Here is a 21,181-nt window from a genome sequence, read left to right on the forward strand (position 1 = left end):
TTTGTAAAAATCGACGCGTTTCAGAAAGGCGAGGCAAAGAGGAGAAACAATAATGTACAGTATGTGGAAAATAATGTGTTTTTTTAACCTTAGACCGCATACACATTTCATTACACCAAATACACAAAATAATGTTCTTTTTAGCAGCATCATACGACCCCTTTAAAAAGGCATAATGTCTTAGTTTCATCTTACTTTTTTATTTAATATTTATTTCAAATAAAGAAAATGAATTAATAGGTTTAGTTTTAGTAAACAATAACAACACTGGGCTGGGAATCGCCAGGTTCAGAGAAAAACGTTTTTAAAGTAAAATATAAATCATTAATATTTATTACATTTAAATATAAATCCTAAATATAAATATAAAATCATATAAATGTAAATTCTTTATATTTTATGTAGGGCTGCTTGCAAGGAAATCATAATATTTAGGCGTTCCTGGTATCAAAACTTTGTAAAGTGTCTGAATTAGTTGATGTTTATATCAAAAGTGACTTAATAATTCACAGGCACAGCCCTTGCTTGAGCCTAAATTTAACATGAAATCAAAAATAATCTTTTTATGCATGTTCCTGGTCTTATTGTGAACTATTCGTTGGTGCATTATTCCAAACTTTGTAATCTTTAATAAAACTATACTATCTTGCTCTTCTTCTTAATAAACTTTTCTATTCTGCTGACGTCACTTCAGCCAAAGTTCAAAGGTCATACACACCTTCATCGTCAATCCACTTGAGTGTAATTGGAATCTCCTTTCTGACCCCACACATCGTTCTCACCTCCTCACACACCTCTGTGTACGTCATGGCCAAATCCAAGTCAGAGATCAGCATGTCCCTACAAAAAAAAAAAAACATTTACACTTAATACAGAGAGCACCTTCATACAGATCTGAGAACCATTAAAATCCTCTTCAGTTTAATGGAGTGTATTTGGTTACAGGTAAATGATACACGATTCAATCTTTTACAGTATAAAAGACCACGGCCTAAAATGGCACAATTCTTCAACTTGTCCAACAACTGAATAGTCCATTAGTGAAATAAACTATATTTTTATTCTTTTTTTTTAATTTGTTTGTTTGTTTTCATACTTTAGCAGCAGTGCCACTGACTAGTTAGAACCTATTTAGAAAATATTTAGTTTTGCACATCCCTATCATACCTGAAGCAGTGTTGTTATTTTTACTAAAACTAACCTGGTTAATACTTTTTGCTAATTGAAATAAAGCTGACATAAAATAACAACTAAAATGAAAACTAGGAATGTTGTCTTGGCAGCTATAACTAAAATAAATAAATTTAAGTTGAAATACTAAAACTACTACAACTAAAACAAATAAAAATGAAACAAAGCTAAATAAAATTAAAATAAATTAATACAGAAAATAAAATCCTCTTCAGTTTAATGTAGTGTATTTGGTTACAGGTAAATGATACACGATTCAATCTTTTACAGTATAAAAGACCACGGCCTAAAACTGGACTTCTCTTTTAAAATGGCACAATTCTTCAACTTGTCCAACAACTGAATAGTCCATTAGTGAAATAAACTATATTTTTATTCTTTTTTTTTTATTTGTTTGTTTGTTTTCATACTTTAGCAGCAGTGCCACTGACTAGTTAGAACCTATTTAGAAAATATTTAGTTTTGCACATCCCTATCATACCTGAAGCAGTGTTGTTATTTTTACTAAAACTAACCTGGTTAATACTTTTTGCTAATTGAAATAAAGCTGACATAAAATAACAACTAAAATGAAAACTAGGAATGTTGTCTTGGCAGCTATAACTAAAATAAATAAATTTAAGTTGAAATACTAAAACTACTACAACTAAAACAAATAAAAATGAAACAAAGCTAAATAAAATTAAAATAAATTAATACAGAAAAACAAATGAAAAACAAAATTACTAAAATGACATATTATCTGTAAATATACAGTACATATTACCATCTAAACTGCCCAGCATCACATCACAAATCATGCATCTCTGATTCTAAATGTCCTCTGTAGCTTTAATTTGCAACACTGGCCTGAAACAGTCCAACCACAGCCAAACAAGCCACATCTGTTTGGATACACAAGAGACTTTTCTTTCAAACCTCTAGTACACAGCTGCCTAGTCTGGTCCCTGCCCTACTTTCACACTGCATACAGGAATGAGCTGCCTCAGAGAAAGCCAAGTGCAAGAAAACATGATCAGTTTGGTTCAGAGAGGGTGGTTCAGGCTGCAGAAGTGCAACCATATTACTAAGAAATGATTAAGTCATCGCTGACCTCAAAGTGCCTTCATGGGCATCACTAATGTGTTTATGTGTGGATTCAGCATAATCATATCTTTCTTTGGGGCTTAATGGCTGTTTTCCCAAGTAATTCCCCAAGTATTACCTTGATCCTGGAATCATTCAGTACTATGTTATATATATAAAAAATATTGTCATGGTATTTCCACACCATTTTGTAATGGATTATATGGAACGATATGCCAGTATATTGTGCATCCCTAATAAAACCACTGTTTTCTTAATAACACTGTATGCTAACTTTCATTCAAAACATTAACAGACATTATTACATCAGGATAAACCAGTACTGACCTAGTTTCTCAGTTAACAGCCTTTGACATGTCCTGGATTCATTGAAATACTGTATTACAGAGAGATAGTTACATTTGTTGAATGATAGTTTTACACTCAAACAAACCATCTAAAGAAATAAGAAATTGTTTGTTTCAAGCATTCAAATATTTTAAAGCATACATTTAAAATTAAGAGCTATAGGAAAATGCCCCAAATGTTACAAAAATATAGTAAAAACCAGTGAATATAACCCCTAAATATCTGAATATATTAAAGTGTGCAATTTTTACTTCACTGCATACTTATATTCTTCATTACAATTACTATTATTTTAGAATCTTAGTTGATAATGAAATATTACTATTTTATTTAAATTTATCGTAAATTTTGTATTTATCTTTATTAGTATTGCTATTATTTTAAATGCTAAAATATTACTGTGACAACAAACAGATTTATCATAAATTATATAAATTATCATTTATCACCAGTTATTCTATATTATTTGTTAATCTAATTATACCAAGAGCTTGGTTCTTGCTTCTTTTGACCTTTGTTGACCCTAACAGAGCTAAAGAAAAGGAAATGATTATTTAGAGCATTTAGACAAATATATGTAATTTTTTTTTACATCTTTAAATTTTTGTTTACATTTTTTAAATATATTTTTTACAGTGGTGTGAAGTGCTAAAGAAAAAGGAAATTATTATTTAGAGCATTTAGCATTTTTTTACATCTTTACATTTTTGTTTACATTTTTTAAATATATTTTTTACAGTGGTGTGAAAAGGTTTTTGCCCCCTTCCTGCTTTTTTTTTTTTTTGCATATTTGTCACATTTGTGACACTTTTAAGTGTGACAAATATGTAAAAAAAAATCTCAAAACCAGTGAATATAACACTGTACATCTATGCTAAAATAATACTGTGTGTACATAAATTATGTAAATTACCATTTATCATAAATTACATTTCTTTATCTAATCATGCAAAGAGCTCTATCAAGTTGCAATGTTTCTTTTTACCCTTTTCTAAATAAAAAGCTAAAAAAAAAAAAAAAATATTGACTATTTAGATCATTTTACAATATTTTTTAAAGAAATTTCTCAATTTTACAAATCAGTCTACAGACCTCCCACAGTTCCTGTGTAGATGGAAAATGTGATGTATGACTGTATGACAAGTCAGATATACTGTGTGTGTGTGTGTGTGTGTGTGTGTGTGTGTGTGTGTGTGTGTGTGTTCTGCTGAGATGAGCTCTGTAGCAGCTTGCCCCTCAGCGGGGGAACTTTCATCATGAGTCCATCATCTGCCACCCTGCCCTTATGGCTCCATCCGTCCCCCACCATCCTCAGCACCCACATGACTGGCTGGCACTGAAGCCGGGGGTGAAAGGATCTCCAACCGCACGGCTCTCTAAGGCCTGATCAACTGATAAATGTTAAGAGTCCCTGGAGCCGCTGCGGTTTGGATGGTGCCTCGCTCGGCACTGATGCAACTGAAGAGGCAGGGAGGGAAATTAAATTCCAGAGCGAGCAATGTGAAACATTTCTGATCATCTAACCATCCCTGAGGATGCCAACAATTAAATAAAGTAATTTCAGAGGTGTTCATTTCTCACTCCATATTAAAGCAGAGAGGGGTGGTTCTGAAATAGATGAGATGGACAGAAAAAGCGGAGGTGATAAATAAAGAGTTTCTGGGTTAATCATAAATCTAGATTTGTGAATGAACACAGTCATCACACATGCATTTGGCTTTTTCTCTGACACAGCATAACAGTCGCACTCGCAACTTAAACATTTGACCCTGCAGCTATCACAACTTCAACAAATAAACCTCTGAAAAAACACTGAGATTCAGCAGAGCCACACCTCTCCTTGAAAAAATCTGCAATGGAGATTTTAGCCAGGGAATTTAATATAAAGCTTGTTGGTCAGGCAGTTAAACCTTTTTTATGATGCATAAGCAGATAGTGTGAATTAGGACCCTATAGTGTAAGTTAAGTAAAAATGATCTGATAATCATTTAACCTAGGAAAAACTGCAAGAAACACTAACAAAAAGTATGGTTTTGTCATGGTGTTTTGGATAGAAATGGGACATGATTGAACAATGGTTTAAAAGTTGTTTTTTGGAAGACAAGTTGACCATCGTGACCCGTCCCCATCCAAAATGTTAAAATTAATAATACTTTAAAAATATATTTTCAACAGACCCCCACATTCAGCAGTTTCTATACACAAGAATGTTTAATCTGTCTAACTTCTCGGTCAAAAAAATGAATGTAGTATATGAACTTGGAAATTAATCCTATTATTTAGCAAGTGTGGATTAAATTGATCAAGAATGGGACATGATTGAACAATGGTTTAAAAGTTGTTTTTTGGAAGACAAGTTGACCATCGTGACCCGTCCCCATCCAAATGTTAAAATTAATAATACTTTAAAAATATATTTTCAACAGACCCCCACATTCAGCAGTTTCTATACACAAGAATGTTTAATCTGTCTAACTTCTCGGTCAAAAAAATGAATGTAGTATATGAACTTGGAAATTAATCCTATTATTTAGCAAGTGTGGATTAAATTGATCAAATGTAACAGTAAAGACAATTAAAAAGTAATTTCAATTTTAAATAAATGTTGCTCTTTTGAACTTTTCATTCATCAAATAATAAATAAAATGCATCATGGTTTCCACAAATATAGCCTATTAAGCAGCACACCTTGATAATAATAATAATAATAATAATAATAATAATAAATGATTCCTGAGTAGCACCAAATCAGCAGGAGTAATGGTTAATAATAAAACAGTTATTTTAAATTTTAATAATTTAAAATTGTGATGATATTTTATTAACATTTACTTTCAATTGTATTGTAATAATATTTCACAATATTATTGTTTTTAGTTTATGTTTGATTAAATAAATTGAAGCCTTGATGAGCAAAACAGACTTTTTTGAAAACATAAATAATTTTTGCTTAATTCTAAAATTATACTGTAACAAAAAGACTGTGTCAAAATTCCCTAACTGAACAGATGCTTCAAAATATGCTTTTTTTTAACTATGCTAAATCTTCGGTTTCATAGTAAACAGACACTACAGTACATGTGTGGCCTGACTCTTTTTTTGTCATAAAAAATGTTGGATGAGCAGTGCAGTTTTGGGTTACAGCTGTGGCTCATATGCACAGACTGAATCATCATGAACACACCCTGCTCATTTCTGATCGACTTACCAGACTCAACCATAAAACCCACCTGAAATAGTACAACTAGACCCTGAGAAAGCCCACACGAGAGATGGAGCTCAGTGAATTTAAACAACGCCCTGTCTACAGAGAACAGTGTCATTAGGTTCACCACTGGATATATACAGTATATTCCAATTCACACAGACTAGATTTGCATGAAGAGAAAAGCTTAGTAAGTTAAGTCTGTGTTATGTTACTGTGCTCTAAACTTAGCACTGAAAGTTTAGAATACAAACACAGAGTTCAGAGAATTTAAGACCTATTCACACTCATTGTATTGTTCTCAGCGAGTTCAGACTACATGTCTGAAGTGCACTCAGACGTCTCACATAAATGCATTACATTAAAAAAAAAAACAATGTCACTGGTAAGATTATAACTGTGATAACATTATAAAGTTTCACTTGTGGTTTCACCTCATGCTTATGATTTATGACCAGTGAGTATTATCTACAGTGCTGTCTGTGTGGTCGCTATAGCAAATCAAATCTTTCTAAACCTCCTGAGTCCTGGACTGAAGTCCAGCAGTGGAAATAAGAAACACTTGCCAAGTTCAATTCTCTCTTGGCACGACAGGCTGCTGATAGTTCAGTAAAGTGCGTTTACACACTTTTTCTGTCATTGTTCAAAGATAATGATTCCGTGTATTGCCGAGATATTAAACTAATAGTTTGTTTATGGTTAATTATGGGAAAGAACCATTATAATTTAGCAAAATCATAATTTAGTTTGAGAAAATGAATATTCAGCAAAGATGCATCAAATGTGACAGTAAAGCTATTCACAATGTAATAAATGCTGTTCTGTTCTACTTTCAATTCAAAGAATCCTAAAAGAAAAATGACTGCAGTTTACACAAAAACATTATACATTACAACTGTTTTTAAGATTGACAATAAGAAGTGTTTCTTGAGCATCAAATCAGCATATTAGAATGATTTCTGAAGGATCATGTGACACTGACGACTGGAGTAATGATGCAGGAAATTCAGCTTTGTCATCACAGGAATAAATTACATATTAAATTATATTAAAAAAGAAAACAGATATTACATTTTTTAAATAATATTTCACAATATTACTGTTTTACTGTATTTTTGATCAAACAAATGATAAATAATGTTGAACATAAAAGACTTCTTTCAAAAACATTAAAAACATCGTAGTGACCCCAAACTTTGAACAGTGTTTTATTGTTTGTTCCAAAAAACAAGTCCACTGAAAAATTCCCTAAACTTGTAAAATGATTGACAAGCAGAAAGCTTTTCTGACTGGCTAACAAAAAAGTCCAGGCCTCTCCCCTGACACTTTTGAGCTGCTTGCATCGCCTAGGGCTGTCAATGACACAACAATTTCAGTATCTGTCAGGTAACAGGGACATTTTATGCATGCATGGTAAAACAGCTTAAAGCACTTTCTACCAGCATGACAAACTTCTGCCTATTCAAAATGTACAAAAGCTACAAAATGTGACCCTTCAGGTGTCTAACAGGGTCAACAATGTTGAGGATCCAGCAATTCCCCCTCTCTGAGATGAGCTATTTAAAACAGTCTAATCTCTTTCTTGATTGCTCAACAATGAAACGTCTTGGACTGAAACCTAGAGGCCTGTGCTCGAATAAATAGTGCCTGGAATCTGTGAAAAAAAGCCATTATTGAGGCTTATAACTTGTTGCTAGGCAACTGCCTGGCTCAGGTTGCCAGCCAGTCACCAAGATTTCTGTCCCGCCTGGTGTTAACTTCCTCCAAAATATTTTTAGAAGTGGAAATCACCAAGGCTTTCAAAACGCTCCGAAAAGCCTGACCCAAATTCGGAGAGCTCTTTACACACTCATGTAAGAGAGGAATTCACACTTCCACAGACATGGAGGAACTCTTCACTTCCTATAGCAGGTTCGTTGGCACGCCATCAGGTAATTGTGCTTTTGAATCAAAGGTCTACTGTATCTCCACCCACCGAGCCAGCAGGACATAATATGTAAAGCACATTTATGTCCAAAAATGAGTTATGGTGCATTATCTCATGCATTAATCTACAGAATGCTTATACAATATTCATATTTTTTAAAACAACCAGCCGATGACTATTAATATAATAAAAAGTGAAGAATCTATGTTCCTCATTATTTGACTACCCAAATAAGTCATGAAGTTAAATACTACATTTCAAACAAAGAGAGTAAAATCCAATCATGCAAAGCTGATTTCATTTTTCCTCATGTAAAACAGCATAAATATTACATAAACGGCCAAATTTGATTGGTACGCTCTCCTCTAATTCATAGTGTTAAAGTTAATATTACTACCAGTTGTCACCAAGATAAGGGTTAAAGGGATAGTTCACCAAAAGAAATTAATGAGTAAATGACAGAATTTATATTTTTGGGTCACAGAATTTTCATAAATAATGAAAGAATTTTATTTTCATTATTCATCAAAAAATTTTTTTTACTTTAGTTAAAAAAGTAATCATTTACTTACCCTCAAGTTATTCCAAACCTGTATGGATTTCTTTCGCCTGTTGAACACAAAAGAATGTTGGTAAGCAAACGATTGCTGGTAGCCATTGACTTCCACAGTATTTTTTTCTAATGGCTACCACCAACTCTTTGGTTACCAACATTTTTGAAATATCTTCTTTTGTCTTCAGCAGAAGAAAGAATCTCATACAGGTCTGGAACAACATGAGGGTGAGTAAATCAAGACAATTTTCTTTTTGTGGAACTTTCCCTTTAAGAATGCTATTACGACTTAGACACTGAGGTTTCGAAATGAATCTGTATCATTCACATTGTTGACTAAAGGGTGGGCGATATCACCCGCTGTGTTCTGAAGCTGTTCGTCTTTGAGTGATGATGTGATTAATAACAATGATTCACAGTGATGTACGCAGACAGTGCATGTTTGTGTTATCTCACACTGTCCTGACTACTTACATCATGGCCACTTTTAGCCAAGAACATCTAAACAAAATATATAGCCTAGATTTTAAAGGCAGTGGAGTATCATCAAGAAGAAAAACAATTCACTGTTGTTTTAAAAAAAAATTATAATGTAAGAAGCCACAGTGGGGGTCAAAACCAGCCCAGTCAATTCAAGTCATGTGTGGCATTTTTGGTATTTTTATAAGCAATCTAGGAGATTATTTTTTATGAATTATGAAAACTGAAACTTGCCTTAATAAAAATCCTCTTCAAAGAAGTATGCAACAGCATATTATATATAATAGAACAAGAGAGGTGTGTTGAGCAACAAGTGGCAATAAGAGCACAACCTTCAGCCCACAACAATATTTCATATTGCATAAAGATGCACTCAGTAAGTGTTTTTTTTTTAGCTGGTCAAAACATACCAGTAACTTGGTCAATTGTATGGCATAGCTATGTCATGTGATATCAATATGGTGGCACCCATCAGCTTTAAAACAGCTTTAGTTTTCATACTTTTAATGTTTTGGGGGGGTTTTTTGTCAAAAATATTGATCATTTCTTTATTTGTAAAACTTTTTAATTATCATAACTAAGTGCACCTTTAAAAATCATTTGCAACATTTCATATTTAAGAGATTAAGAATAGGCCTATATTAAAAATTGAAATGTAAAAATAATAGACTATTTGCTCATTTCTTACTATTGGCAAGAAAAGGCCTGGATGTTTTACGACATGTCTAATATTGTAAACTGCAATGTTGTAAAATGCCTCAGCTGACAACGTCTCTAAAACACAAAATATGCTGTTTAAAAACGATCTTACGCTGAAAAAGTATTAAAACATTCAAGGATGTCAAAGTTTGTCAGGTGTGGGGGTGAAGTGCGTTTGCAAACATGTTCTGCTTACATTAAACTGCCAAACGTCGGGCATATCCCGACCTTTGACGCCACAACACAGCAGGCCAGCTTTAAAACATTAACCCTGTAAAAGTTTACAACACTCACCCTCCGTAATGGGCCTTTACTTTCACATATTCCGAGGGCAAATCCATCACCGATCCGTTACTGACAGGCATGATAACTCCAAAAGAATACAAACACTCTCTTATAGAAATAACACAGCCTCTGTGTATCAGAAGACGATATCAGATGTAAAGTGACATAATCCCGAATAAACTGTGTGAGTGGTCAATCTTGTCCGTAATGCTCCCAATGTCGCGTCACCGCTGAAATGATCCATATCGCGAGCTTGTTATTCAGCTTCTTTCCGGTACGCTGGATTTTACAGTGTCTTTGCTATGGTTACTCACAAGGGCGGAGAGACAGAAGTATGGCTACTTCCAGGTCTGGATTGGCCTCGGAATCCACCTGTTGTTCGCCTGCGCTTCCGTGGGACATTCCGCGCGTGTAGCGCTGTCGCGAGGAAATGTTCCAAAGTGCACTTTATAACAGCATAACAGAAGAGCGCGACAGCTTGTTTCGCGCGAGTCGCGACGTTTGTTCTATTATTCCATCCGCCGTGACGTCAGCGAGGAATGTGCAGATTCCATGAACGCTTTATTTGCAGGTGGATAACGGTTTGTGGGTCCAGCCGGTCTCGCTCTCGTTCTCTCTCTAGGTAGAGACTGATGCTTATCCAATTAAACAGAAGTAGGTCGGTGAGAGAAGAAACGGAATAATGCACGTGAATGGGCTAAAAACTTGCACTACTCAAGAAAGATGTAGATTTTACCATTTGGTTAAAAAGAGTAGAATAAACCTGTTTTGGTCGACGTTAAAAGTGCATTTTGAGTATGTTTTATATTGTTATTAAATTATTTTAATATTATTTTTTAATAATATTATTTTTTAAATTATTATATTAACGAGAAATATCATTGAAGTGATAACCTGGTCCAAGGTCACAATATTTAAACTATGTGAATTTAGGATCCACTTAAAATGAGGGAAATTATTTAAAAGTTGCACGATTTGAATAGGGAACATGAAATGAACAAGGACAAGCAAGAGCCGTTGAACTTGTGTTTTCTGGTTTAATTCACAAACATATTTGCATGACAAATATATCATTCAAACTTTGAAGTCTTGTTTGACTCCCACCTTGAGTTGGGAAAATTATTATTTTTTATTTTTGTAATTTTTCTAAATTCATGTTTTATATATTTATGCTTTAGCTTTCTGTAAAATTGTATTGTTTGCAAAAGTCAATGTCTTGATATCAGGTGCACTTTACAATAAGTTTATATTTGTTTGTTTATTGTAGCCTATTTATTAATTTCAAGTATAAATTAATACATTTTTAAAATATCTGTTGTAAAGTTGGACCTGAGCTAATACTGACAAACACTGAACAGTTCTATTTTTATTAATTAATTCTAACAAAGATTAATGAATACTGTAACAAAATTTGGGGAGGATGAATGGACAGTTAAGGGTAAAGCTGTAAGTGTTGTAATTCTCATTTTATCCACTTGATGTCGCCACAAGCTTATTCACATAAATTCTTACCCCTGAATAGTTGTCAAAACTGTTCACCAACCCTTATTATAAAAGTTATAGTTCTAATGTTCCAACTAATACTAATTGGTGATATTTTAATTGTCATTTTGATTCATAAAATTGTAGTAGGCTACTGTAGATCTCATTGCTGAGCGATAGGCTATTTAGATTTATAGCGTCGTTAAATTTTGTCTCTGAATGTGTTTTTCCACGTTTAAGCCTAAAATTGTTTTAAGCCTTGCGGCGTTTTAAGCAAAAACAGCGTGAACGTTTTTGTGCGCAGATCTTGCGCAACGTCGTAGAACAGTAAAAACATCTACAGTACATTCTCCTCATCTGAATAATGAGACGTCTGACTCATTACCGCGAATCGACTCATATGAACAGTTTATTTCAAAGAATCAGTTAAAAAGACAATTCCGTCCCTGCGTCCCAATGTGCATACTATCCACCCTGTCTGCCCTAAATAATCTTGAAATGACTATTACATAGAATTTAGCATGGATAGCGTGCACGTTGGGCCCGCGGGCCGTGATTCTTGTGCGTCCGACGTAACGTCGTACGCCATCACGTAACGTTAGTCCTTGACACCCTGGCGTGGCGTGTGCATTACAATACATGCTGTTTATTACGTTTATTAATAAGGGTGGTAATGTAATTTAATGAGTCATTTGCCATGTTTCAGCACATGAGAATGAGTCATTTAGAAACGAAATAGAATTTGCATTTACGACAATGTTACATTCATGTACATGTTGTATGAATAACAGTTTTTGATGTAAATATTAGCTGTAATTTAATAATTAAATTATTAAACCCGACATACAATCAAAAGTAACTTCACGCACCATCCATCAGTCAAATCCTCGCTTCACTGCAAACGCTCTTGTGAGTCGTTTCGTTCCGTTGATTCGGTTTGGGTTTTAGCGGTTTATTGAAAAGATCCGATTCAAAAGAACGAGTCGTTTACGAAATGGAACGTCGCCAGTTTGCATTATCACGCTGTTTGTGGGAATACCGTACGCGCGAGAAACACCAACCCACAAAGCATTACTGACTACAGATTTATTCGATTATGCTTTGCAAATACATCGGTATATCTTTTATCTCGCTCTCTTTAGTTTAGGGCAACGTTAGCATATTAGCCGCCCGGTTCTACTGCTTTTGTGTCTAAATTGTTATGTGCTATTTGCTACTATCGACTATTAGCCTATGCTTTGAAGCATGAGGTATGATAGATAATGTATTTGTATCAATTACATGGAGGTGAACAGGAACAACTTATGCATTGAGAAGTGCTAGTTAGCCAGCTAGCTGAGTAGACTGAAGTGCTATGCATCAACTTGCTCCTGGTCCTCCTCTCAGCTTTTGGATTGCTGACATTGACAGAGACATTTAGATATTAAATGAGCCTAAAGCCCTGGCGCTTGCGTTACATGGGAAATCTACAATGTCGAGGATTCTTCTGGGCCTGGTAATGCTTGGTTAGTAAAAATGTATTCCTTTCTTATTAAAAATATGTATTATAGGAGACCTGAACATTGTCAGCAGCTGCAACCATGGTACATTTGATCCATGCACAGTTGCAAATAACCAAAAAGCCTAAAAACATGCAAAATATTTCTGAATTTTAGAATGAATATGTCAAGAGTATAACGTGCCTTTAACTTTTGTCTTCTTTAACAGGATGCACTGTTACTGTTGAAGATGTTCAAGCCTTTGGTGAGTTACTGACTTTATGATATTGTCTACAGTAGGGGTTTTATATGTCAGGGACTCTCAAATATGATTGTCCCCTTCCTAAATTATAAAAGCAGATTATTTTCAATGTATAGAGACTTATTTATACTGTGCGCGAAATAAATTAAGCATAACTGAAGATACATGCAAAATTAAATTGCTGTAGTAAATTAATCTCTGGAAGATATATATACTTTATATTAAGTGACTACTAAATATTTAGTTTAAAAAACTAAAGAAAAAAATTATATCCAATTTGAAAGTAAAAAAAACAAACAATTGTATTAATTTGGTATGGGGGGGTTTCTGTGGACTTTGAAAAGTACTATTCTAAGCCACTGATCAATAATCAAAAAATATGGATTTGATTCATTCATATGCATGCAATTATAGTATTTATTAATATTTTGAATTAGCTTTTATTTGTATATTTTCATTTTAGTTTTAGTAATTTTGCTATCTGCTTTTGTCGTTTTTATTAGTTTTGGGTTTTTTATATTTCTATTTAGCTTTATTTCAGTATGTCAGTTTATAATCTAACTTTTAGTAATTCTAGTATATTCGATTATTAAGTTTATAGACTTTTGTTGTTTTATATTTTATTTTATTTCCGCTTTAGTAGTCATCATTTCTGGTAGTTGAAATGGTTTTACTTTCAGCTAAGGATAACAACACTGGTTCATTCCCATTATTTCCACAGACGACCCGATCACCAGACTTGTGAATGAAAAAGCAGGTGAGCGGTGCTCGGGTAGAGTGGAGGTGCGTCATGGGCATCAGTGGGGCACCGTGTGCCAGCGTGGTTGGGATCTGGAGGATGCCGCAGTGGTTTGTAGAGAGCTCGACTGCGGCTTCGTGTTAGACATTCCAGGCAGCGCTCGTTTCGGACGGGCCGGTGGAGAAGTGCTGTGGAGGAATGTGAAATGCTCGGGTGACGAGTTTGCCCTGGATCTGTGTGAACGCACCCTCAATGATGATGTGTGTACGCACAGTGAGGATGCTGGAGTGGAGTGCACAGGTACGAGAGCGTTTGAAAGATTTTTATTTATTTTACGCATCCCGTGTTTGTTTGTAGTTGTTCATAATTTTTTCTCCAACCAGGAAAACTTCTAGCACCCACCTTGTCAATTCAGTCTCGCTTCTACACCTATTCGGCCGGAGAGGCCATTCACTTTAAATGCACTGCCCCATACTGGCAGTCCGTCATTGACTTCCATCTGTACAAAAGAGGTGTGGACACTCCGCTAGTGACCCAGAGAGCAGATCCCAGACAAATGACGGTGGATCTGACTCTGTCAGACTCAGAAATCTCCCATCAGGGCAGCTACAGCTGTCTCTACAGGATGCACACCAAACTGGGAAACTCTCCCTCAGGATTTTCTCCACACAGCAACTTCATTAACATCACAGTCTGTAAGTCACATCTGCTGCTAAACTTGTAATGGAGTGCTAAAAGTCTCAGACTGACCTTTATTCCTTATTCTCAGTGGAGATTCACACTCCCCAAATCTGGTACAACACGTCTCCTGAGGCCCGGCCGGGTTGGGTCATCCGGGGCCACAGTTTTAACGTCACCTGCTCCATGCAGCCTCAGTATCCAGGAGGATCCTTTCAGCTGCGTCTCATCAGGCCCAACGGAACCATCCGGCACTCTCTGCCAGCCCTCGCTCCCTCCGTCACCTTTACCTTCTCCAATGCCCAGTCCAATAATAAGGGCTACTACTGCTGTCTCTATAAGGTCCAGACTGGAGAGCGCACATTTATCTCGAGGGAGAGTCAGCCTTTACCCATCTCTATTCGAGGTGAGTTGTGCGCTTTCAGCCCAGGGGGACTTGGGATGTTTAAAATTGCTTGGGCTGCGTTTCCTAAAAGCATCGTAAGCTTAAGTTGATCGTAGCTCCATTGGTTCCAATGGAACAAAAGGCACAAAGAGTCATCTGTAATTCAGGATAAAAGCAACAGTTCCTTTGAAGTTCGCATGAAAATGAAATTTCACATTTTATATTCCATTTATTTACTAAATAATTCATATTCATCAATTCATCCATGTATGTTTCTTTGATTTAAATGTTTTTTTGTTTTTTAACAATAATTCATCACACTCGTATGGAAGGTTGTTTCCACCACAAAATAAAGTAAAACTTTTTATCTCGCAAGTCAGACTATTTTGCAAGATAAAAATGCACAATTACATTTTTTACAAGAACACAATTGTGAGCTGTAAACTCAGAATTCTGAGGGAAAAAAATCTGAATTGCGTGATATGAACACTGAAAAAAATCAGAGATAAAAGTCACAATTACCTTTTTTACAAAAATTAAAAACAGAATTGAAAAATGTAAAATTCTAAGGAAAAAAAAGTCAGAATTGAGATATAACCTGAGATTAAAAAGTTGCAATTACCTTTTTTTATTCCGTGGCGGGAACAGGCTTCTATACACTTGGATGTACTTCACAATACTGAAGAAAATATCTGTGATCTGTCGCTTTTTCTGTTTTATTACAACTTTAAGGACATTAGTTTGGTTTGCTGTTTTATTGAAATGTCAGAAGTAGATCCGGTGATGAGCCCGGTGTTCATCAGTTTACTGGTGTCCAGTTTGACGTTTGTGGTGGCCACGTGTGCCATTCTGATTGTTGCCAAAGTGTACTGCAAGAGAGTGAGCAAACCCACTGAACTGGAGCGAGAGAGCAGGACCTGTGAGTAACTGAATTCAAAAACTATTTAATAATTTGTGTTTCTTTTACTGACAGGTTATATTTTGCTTACAGGTGTTGACAACACATACATTGCCTTGACAATCAAGTAATGGAAGTTCTAAAAGAAGGTCATGTGAATTGTTTTTTGTTTTTATTTGTTTTGTGTGTTGTTTTTTTTTGAGGATGGCTATTTTTTTCCTAATCAGGCACAACACGACGAGTTGTGAATTGTATCTGTTGTGGCAACAAGCACTAAGACTTGAATAAAGCCCAAAGTATGCTTCAGTTTTTATGCTTACGCTAGGGTATGTGTAGGTTGCGCATGACGAAAATTTTGTCAGCAGCACAGTACATAATAAAATGTGCACATGCAGCCCGATACAATGTACATGCAGCTTACACATGCGCTTTGTCTACAAGGTGGAAATTCTGGTCTGGGCTATTGTTTCACAATCGGAAAGGAAACGGTAGACACCCATATTGATGAGTACTTGTGTGAAGGCATTAAAACTCTAGTTTAAACTCTAGTTTAAATACATTTTTATTGCTCAGTATTACTTTAGGAGAGAAAAAGCACAGGCACGGGACAATGAATCAGTAAGTAATGAAGGCATAATGTAAAAAAGTAACATCCGTGTGCTGATTTTTGCATGTTTTTTTTGTTTTGTTTCAGCAACTAGAAACTGGTGGCTTGTTGGTGTTTCAGTGGCCTGTCCAAACCAAAGGGAAGATCTAAGTTTGAAGAACCACAGGAACCACCATTTCTTACTATCTGCAATTCTCTGTCAGTCACAGAGAAACATTTCCATTGTCATTGGTTGGAGGTTTTTCTTTCAATGTTACTGGAGATGGACATTTTTTTTCTTTGAAAGTAAATGCTGACATCACTAGACTTGAAGAGGGGTGACATTACAACACAAGCTGTTGCACTAACAAGGTTAAAAAGGGCTTTTTAGTTTTTGGAGGTACCATGTCTGACCCATCCTGAGGTCTTCCCATATTGTTGCAGGTAAAGACTGTAAAACTGTGTTTTTGTTTTGTTTTTGTTAATGTTTTGGTTTTTTTTTGTGTGTGTGTGTTTCTTTGTATTCTTCAAGGGGCTTTATAATTTAAAATGATATATTTATTGTTTTTTCTACTATAGTTCTTCTGTTTGGTTAATCACAGGTGGGACAGACAGCCTAAGAACAACCTCTTTCGCATTAGGTCACTACAGGGATATGAAAGTATTATTAATTGTGTTTTAACCTGGATTGTTCATTTGTTCTTTTTGAAATGAAAGTGGGCGCTCTGAACGCATTATACACTAGATCTGATGTGATGCTTACACGGACAAAAGAACAAATACACATTTCTAAAACAGCACAGGAAATAATCCCTGTATTTACAAATATAAAAAATAATTAATAACAGTAATAGTAATAAAGGTTGTAGTGTGAATTATAGGCATACACTAAATATTTGAAGCAGCACTACTATTGTCTAGTGAAGCCAAGAAACCAGCTGCGAACACTACAGTACAGTATATGCACTCCATATTTAAAAGGAAAAGCTAAATGTAACCGAGTCATATGTAGACTGAAAGATTACAAACCCAGATAGGCTTGTTCAGTTTGCATTTATACATGTTTTGTACCCATAAAAACAATAGTAAATAATATTTAAAAAGTTGTGAAAACACAGCTGTCACTTCCTGTTACATCCATGTCTTGTAATGTGGAGAGTTAATGGTTGTTTTGTTGCAGTTTTTGGTACGTGTAATAACATTTGTAGACTTTTATTTTGCCATTAAAAACAAAAATCACAATTTTGACATGCATAGTGTTTTTACTGTTAAAAAAATAATTTGATATGTATCTAAAAGGTTCCTTTTAATAAAACCTGTAGTTTTTAAATCACAAAACACCAGAAACAATCAGTTCTGGCATTCATATCATTTGGCTCCAGCATATTCAAATACATAATTCAGAGTACGACCCAAATCCAAAAATGATACTTTCAGACATATTACAATGGAAAATCAGCTTATTACCTATTGTCAAATAATGAAGACTAAATTCCGTAACTTTATCCTTTAAAATATGTTTGTGTAATTCATACGAAAAAGCTTTGAAGTTTTCTAGTAGTAGTCAAGTTGTGATATACCAAACTGTTGAGCCCAAGAAATGACTAAAAATACAGTACTGTAAAATGTATTGCAGCATTACAATGGACAATTGTTGTATCTTGACCAAGGAACAAAATAAAAGATCATAAAAGTCATCTTTTCAACAGGTGCATCCTGTAGCACCCACTTCCTTCATTTTCACAAATGAGTACAGTGTCAGGCTATTACTCTGATAAAACCTCACACAAAAAGTAACCAACATTTAAGAAGTTAAAACACTACAATATGTTAAAAATCACATCTATTGTGCTGAATATTTGCTTGTTTTAGAAATGTAAGATTCCGTTTAATCACACGGAATCTACATCAGTCTTTTGACAGGCTCTGCTGATTCCATATTTATAAAAACCAAGTACAGAAGACCAGATATGATCAGAAACACTAAAAACTGTAGCCAGACTGGGACTAAGCGTGATGAACTTTTCTCTGGTGTTTTCTGGATTTGAGATTCTGGCGGCAAGTTTCTTGCTTGTGACATATTACGGTAAGGAGCTTGAGTCCTATATATGGCAGGCCTTCAAAATAAATTCATGCATTCAATTAATAAAAATAATAATTCCCCTGATGGTGACACACTTTCAGTATAATTCTACACAAAAAAAGCCATCTTACTCATCTATGTAGTCCATCCCTCTATAATCGGACCACGTTCTAATAAAACAAAAGGAGCTTGTTAGTTTCAGTATTTTAGCATAACATGATTTAAACTGCTTTAATATTCAGACTGACTTACCTGTCGATCACATCAACGTATCGTTGCTAAATGAACACAAATGCAACATTATTCATGTATTCATGGAAACAAGTCTGAAACTAGTTTTAATAGGAGTTAGTACTCACAGGTCTGCGATGCTGAACATAGGTGACATCCTCTGTAAGGCAAAAGTGTAATCAGTTCAAATCATTGGTGTAATATGGCATTACATCTAGATGCTCGTGTTTTGTGTTGAATTACCCTCCTCCCTGTAAAATGTCCTGTCGGATTGAGCTTTAGTTCTTCTGTGTTTAGTCATGGCTTCCCTCAGCTTCTTCTCGTATAGGGCTCTGGTGGAATCTGTTTAAATTAATATACACAAATCATATGCAGGACAATAAAAAGAAGAAAAAACAATCCAGGATTATTATAGTAGACTAGGGCTAAGGATACTTGAAGCAAAATAAACGTTATTGGAAATAAAGAATTTTTAAAAAATCAGCAAGTTACCAAAGCAACACTTTTCATTTACATTTATTTTTAACTTGATGTACTAAAACAGCTCAAATAAAACGAACGAAAACTATGTAGACAAGACAACTATGCAGACATAAAAATTATAATAAAAATGACAAAACACAAGATTACTAAAACATTAACTAAAATTAAAACAATAAAATACAAAAAAATAATTAAAAACACATTTAAATTAAATAAAATAATAGTATGCAACAACCCCATTCTGATTACAGTGACTATTAACTTACCGACCACAGGACCATGTTTTATTCCATAATCATCCAGCATCCATCTGATCTCCTCGTTGGATTTACTGCTCAACATTGTCATAACTTAAACTGAACGACAGCGTCTGGTTTTCCGTATGAAATACTTAATTTTCTGTGAAACCGAAAATGACATTTATGACATAGAACACGGTGTAACTTTATCAACAGTGGTAACGAAACTTTATTGAGATACATTATCTTGACTAGGAGATTTGTGATATTTTTTAATCATATATTTGATACTATATTTGAAACACTGTCTTGCAAAATATTTGCATAAATATTCCATATATATATGTACTCATTTAATGTCCTCAATATTAGGCATAGCCTCTGTTGTACTGTAAATACTTCAGGTCTGTGGAATTTGTTTAGTAGCCTAATTCAATGGTAACAAAAAAAAATGTACTAAACGAATCAATACAATGTTGTTTTCAAATCATACATCAAAAACAGAAACTTTTTTTGTGTTGAACATCTTATCCCATATATAGTATCTCCTGAAATATAGACGCTTTTGGTTAACTCGTGACTTTATTTCTGTGCAGTGACGTAAATTTGCAGTTATGAATAGTACACTAACCTTGTTTGCAATGCTCTGACTCGCTTTGAATATGTGACACATTAATATAATACATAAGCAGATAAAACAGACATTGTGGTTGATATTAAGTCACGCTGAGGAATTCGTGGCTATGCTGACGCCTACAAATAACCCGTATCCGTTTGAGTTGTAAACAATGTGACGCGCTTCCGCAACGCAACCAAGTCGGTGACGTCGTGAATTTATGTATTTATTTGTGATGAACCTTATTGGATGACACGGATTCATTCATATTTATATTTAACTTTATTTTTTATTTTATTGTATTGTAAAATGTGACCCTGGACATCATCTGAGAGGCTGAATAAATAAGCTTTCCATTGATGTATGGTTAGTTAGGATAGGACAATATTTGGCCGAGATACAACTAGGCCCATCTGAAAATCTGGAATCTGAGGGTGCAAAAAAAAAAATAATAATAATTTTAAAAATCTAAATATTGAGAAAATCGCCTTTAAAGTTGTCCAAATGAAGTCCTTAGCAATGCATATTACTAATCAAAAGTTTTGATATATTTACGGTAGTAAATTTACAAAATATCTTCATGGAACATGATCTATGAAGCGGCATATTACTAATCAAAAGTTTTGATATATTTACGGTAGTAAATTTACAAAATATCTTCATGGAACATGATCTTTACTTAATATCCTAACGATTTTTGGCATAAAAGAAGAATCGATCATTTTGACCCATACAATGTATTGTTGGCTATTGCTACAAATATACTCGTGCTACTTATGACTGGTTTTGTGCTCCAGGGTCACAAATGTGTTACCCAATAGCCTATATACTGTGAATTAACATTTCTGTGACTATCGTTTATGTTAGTCTACATATAATTAAAATAAAATAAAACAAAATAAAGATAATTAAAAAAAATAAATAAGTGTAAATAAGATTACTCATTGGTAATTAGTTTCTCAGGATTATCAACCGCAAGCCCTTAGATTTTTAATTTCTAAATAGTTTTCATTTTATTTATTTATTTGTTTGTTTGATTGATTCGTTTTATTTTATTTATGCATTATTCAACCAGTTAAACTTTGTAAAATGTGTTACCTATTAGCCTATATACTGTGAATAAACTAATAAAAATAAAGTATAAATAACTCATTAGTAATTAGTTTCTCAGGATTATGAACCGCAACCCCTTAGATTTTTTATTTTCTGTCTAAAAAGCTTTCCTTTTATTTATTTATTTAATGGAG

General features: G+C 34.3%; 2 protein-coding genes across 5 annotated transcripts in view; one reads left to right on the top strand and one right to left on the bottom strand.

The window, feature by feature from the left end:
* The window catches only part of LOC107710919 (protein kinase C zeta type-like), a 117,258-nt gene extending 106,794 nt beyond the window's left edge, over positions 1-10,464 (bottom strand). For 2 of the 3 annotated variants that reach the window (XM_016515797.1, XM_016515798.1), the window contains exons 1-2: positions 9,784-10,463; positions 719-840 (exon numbers count right to left, since the gene is read on the bottom strand). In XM_016515797.1, the coding sequence (XP_016371283.1) occupies positions 719-840; positions 9,784-9,854 (193 nt within the window). In that variant the 5' untranslated portion in view covers positions 9,855-10,463. Of the gene's footprint in view, positions 1-718; positions 841-9,783 lie in introns of all 3 variants that reach the window. The other variant, XM_016515796.1, reaches the window with a different exon arrangement.
* Positions 10,465-12,077: 1,613 nt separating this feature from the next.
* LOC107710920 (deleted in malignant brain tumors 1 protein-like) lies at positions 12,078-16,570 on the top strand. Of its 2 annotated transcripts, XM_016515801.1 has the most exons (8): positions 12,078-12,761; positions 12,964-12,999; positions 13,718-14,035; positions 14,119-14,430; positions 14,505-14,819; positions 15,568-15,717; positions 15,790-15,845; positions 16,391-16,570. In XM_016515801.1, the coding sequence occupies exons 1-7, from the start codon at positions 12,728-12,730 to the stop codon at positions 15,825-15,827; spliced, it is 1,203 nt and encodes a 400-aa protein (XP_016371287.1). In that variant the 5' UTR covers positions 12,078-12,727; the 3' UTR covers positions 15,828-15,845; positions 16,391-16,570. The 2 variants fall into 2 exon arrangements, with proteins under 2 accessions (XP_016371287.1, XP_016371286.1); XM_016515800.1 differs by having other exon boundaries at positions 15,790-16,570.
* Positions 16,571-21,181: the final 4,611 nt, after the last annotated feature.

This window comes from Sinocyclocheilus rhinocerous, unplaced genomic scaffold (genome assembly GCF_001515625.1).
Source record: "Sinocyclocheilus rhinocerous isolate Xijiao unplaced genomic scaffold, SAMN03320098_v1.1 scaffold327, whole genome shotgun sequence".
Taxonomy (NCBI): domain Eukaryota; kingdom Metazoa; phylum Chordata; class Actinopteri; order Cypriniformes; family Cyprinidae; genus Sinocyclocheilus; species Sinocyclocheilus rhinocerous.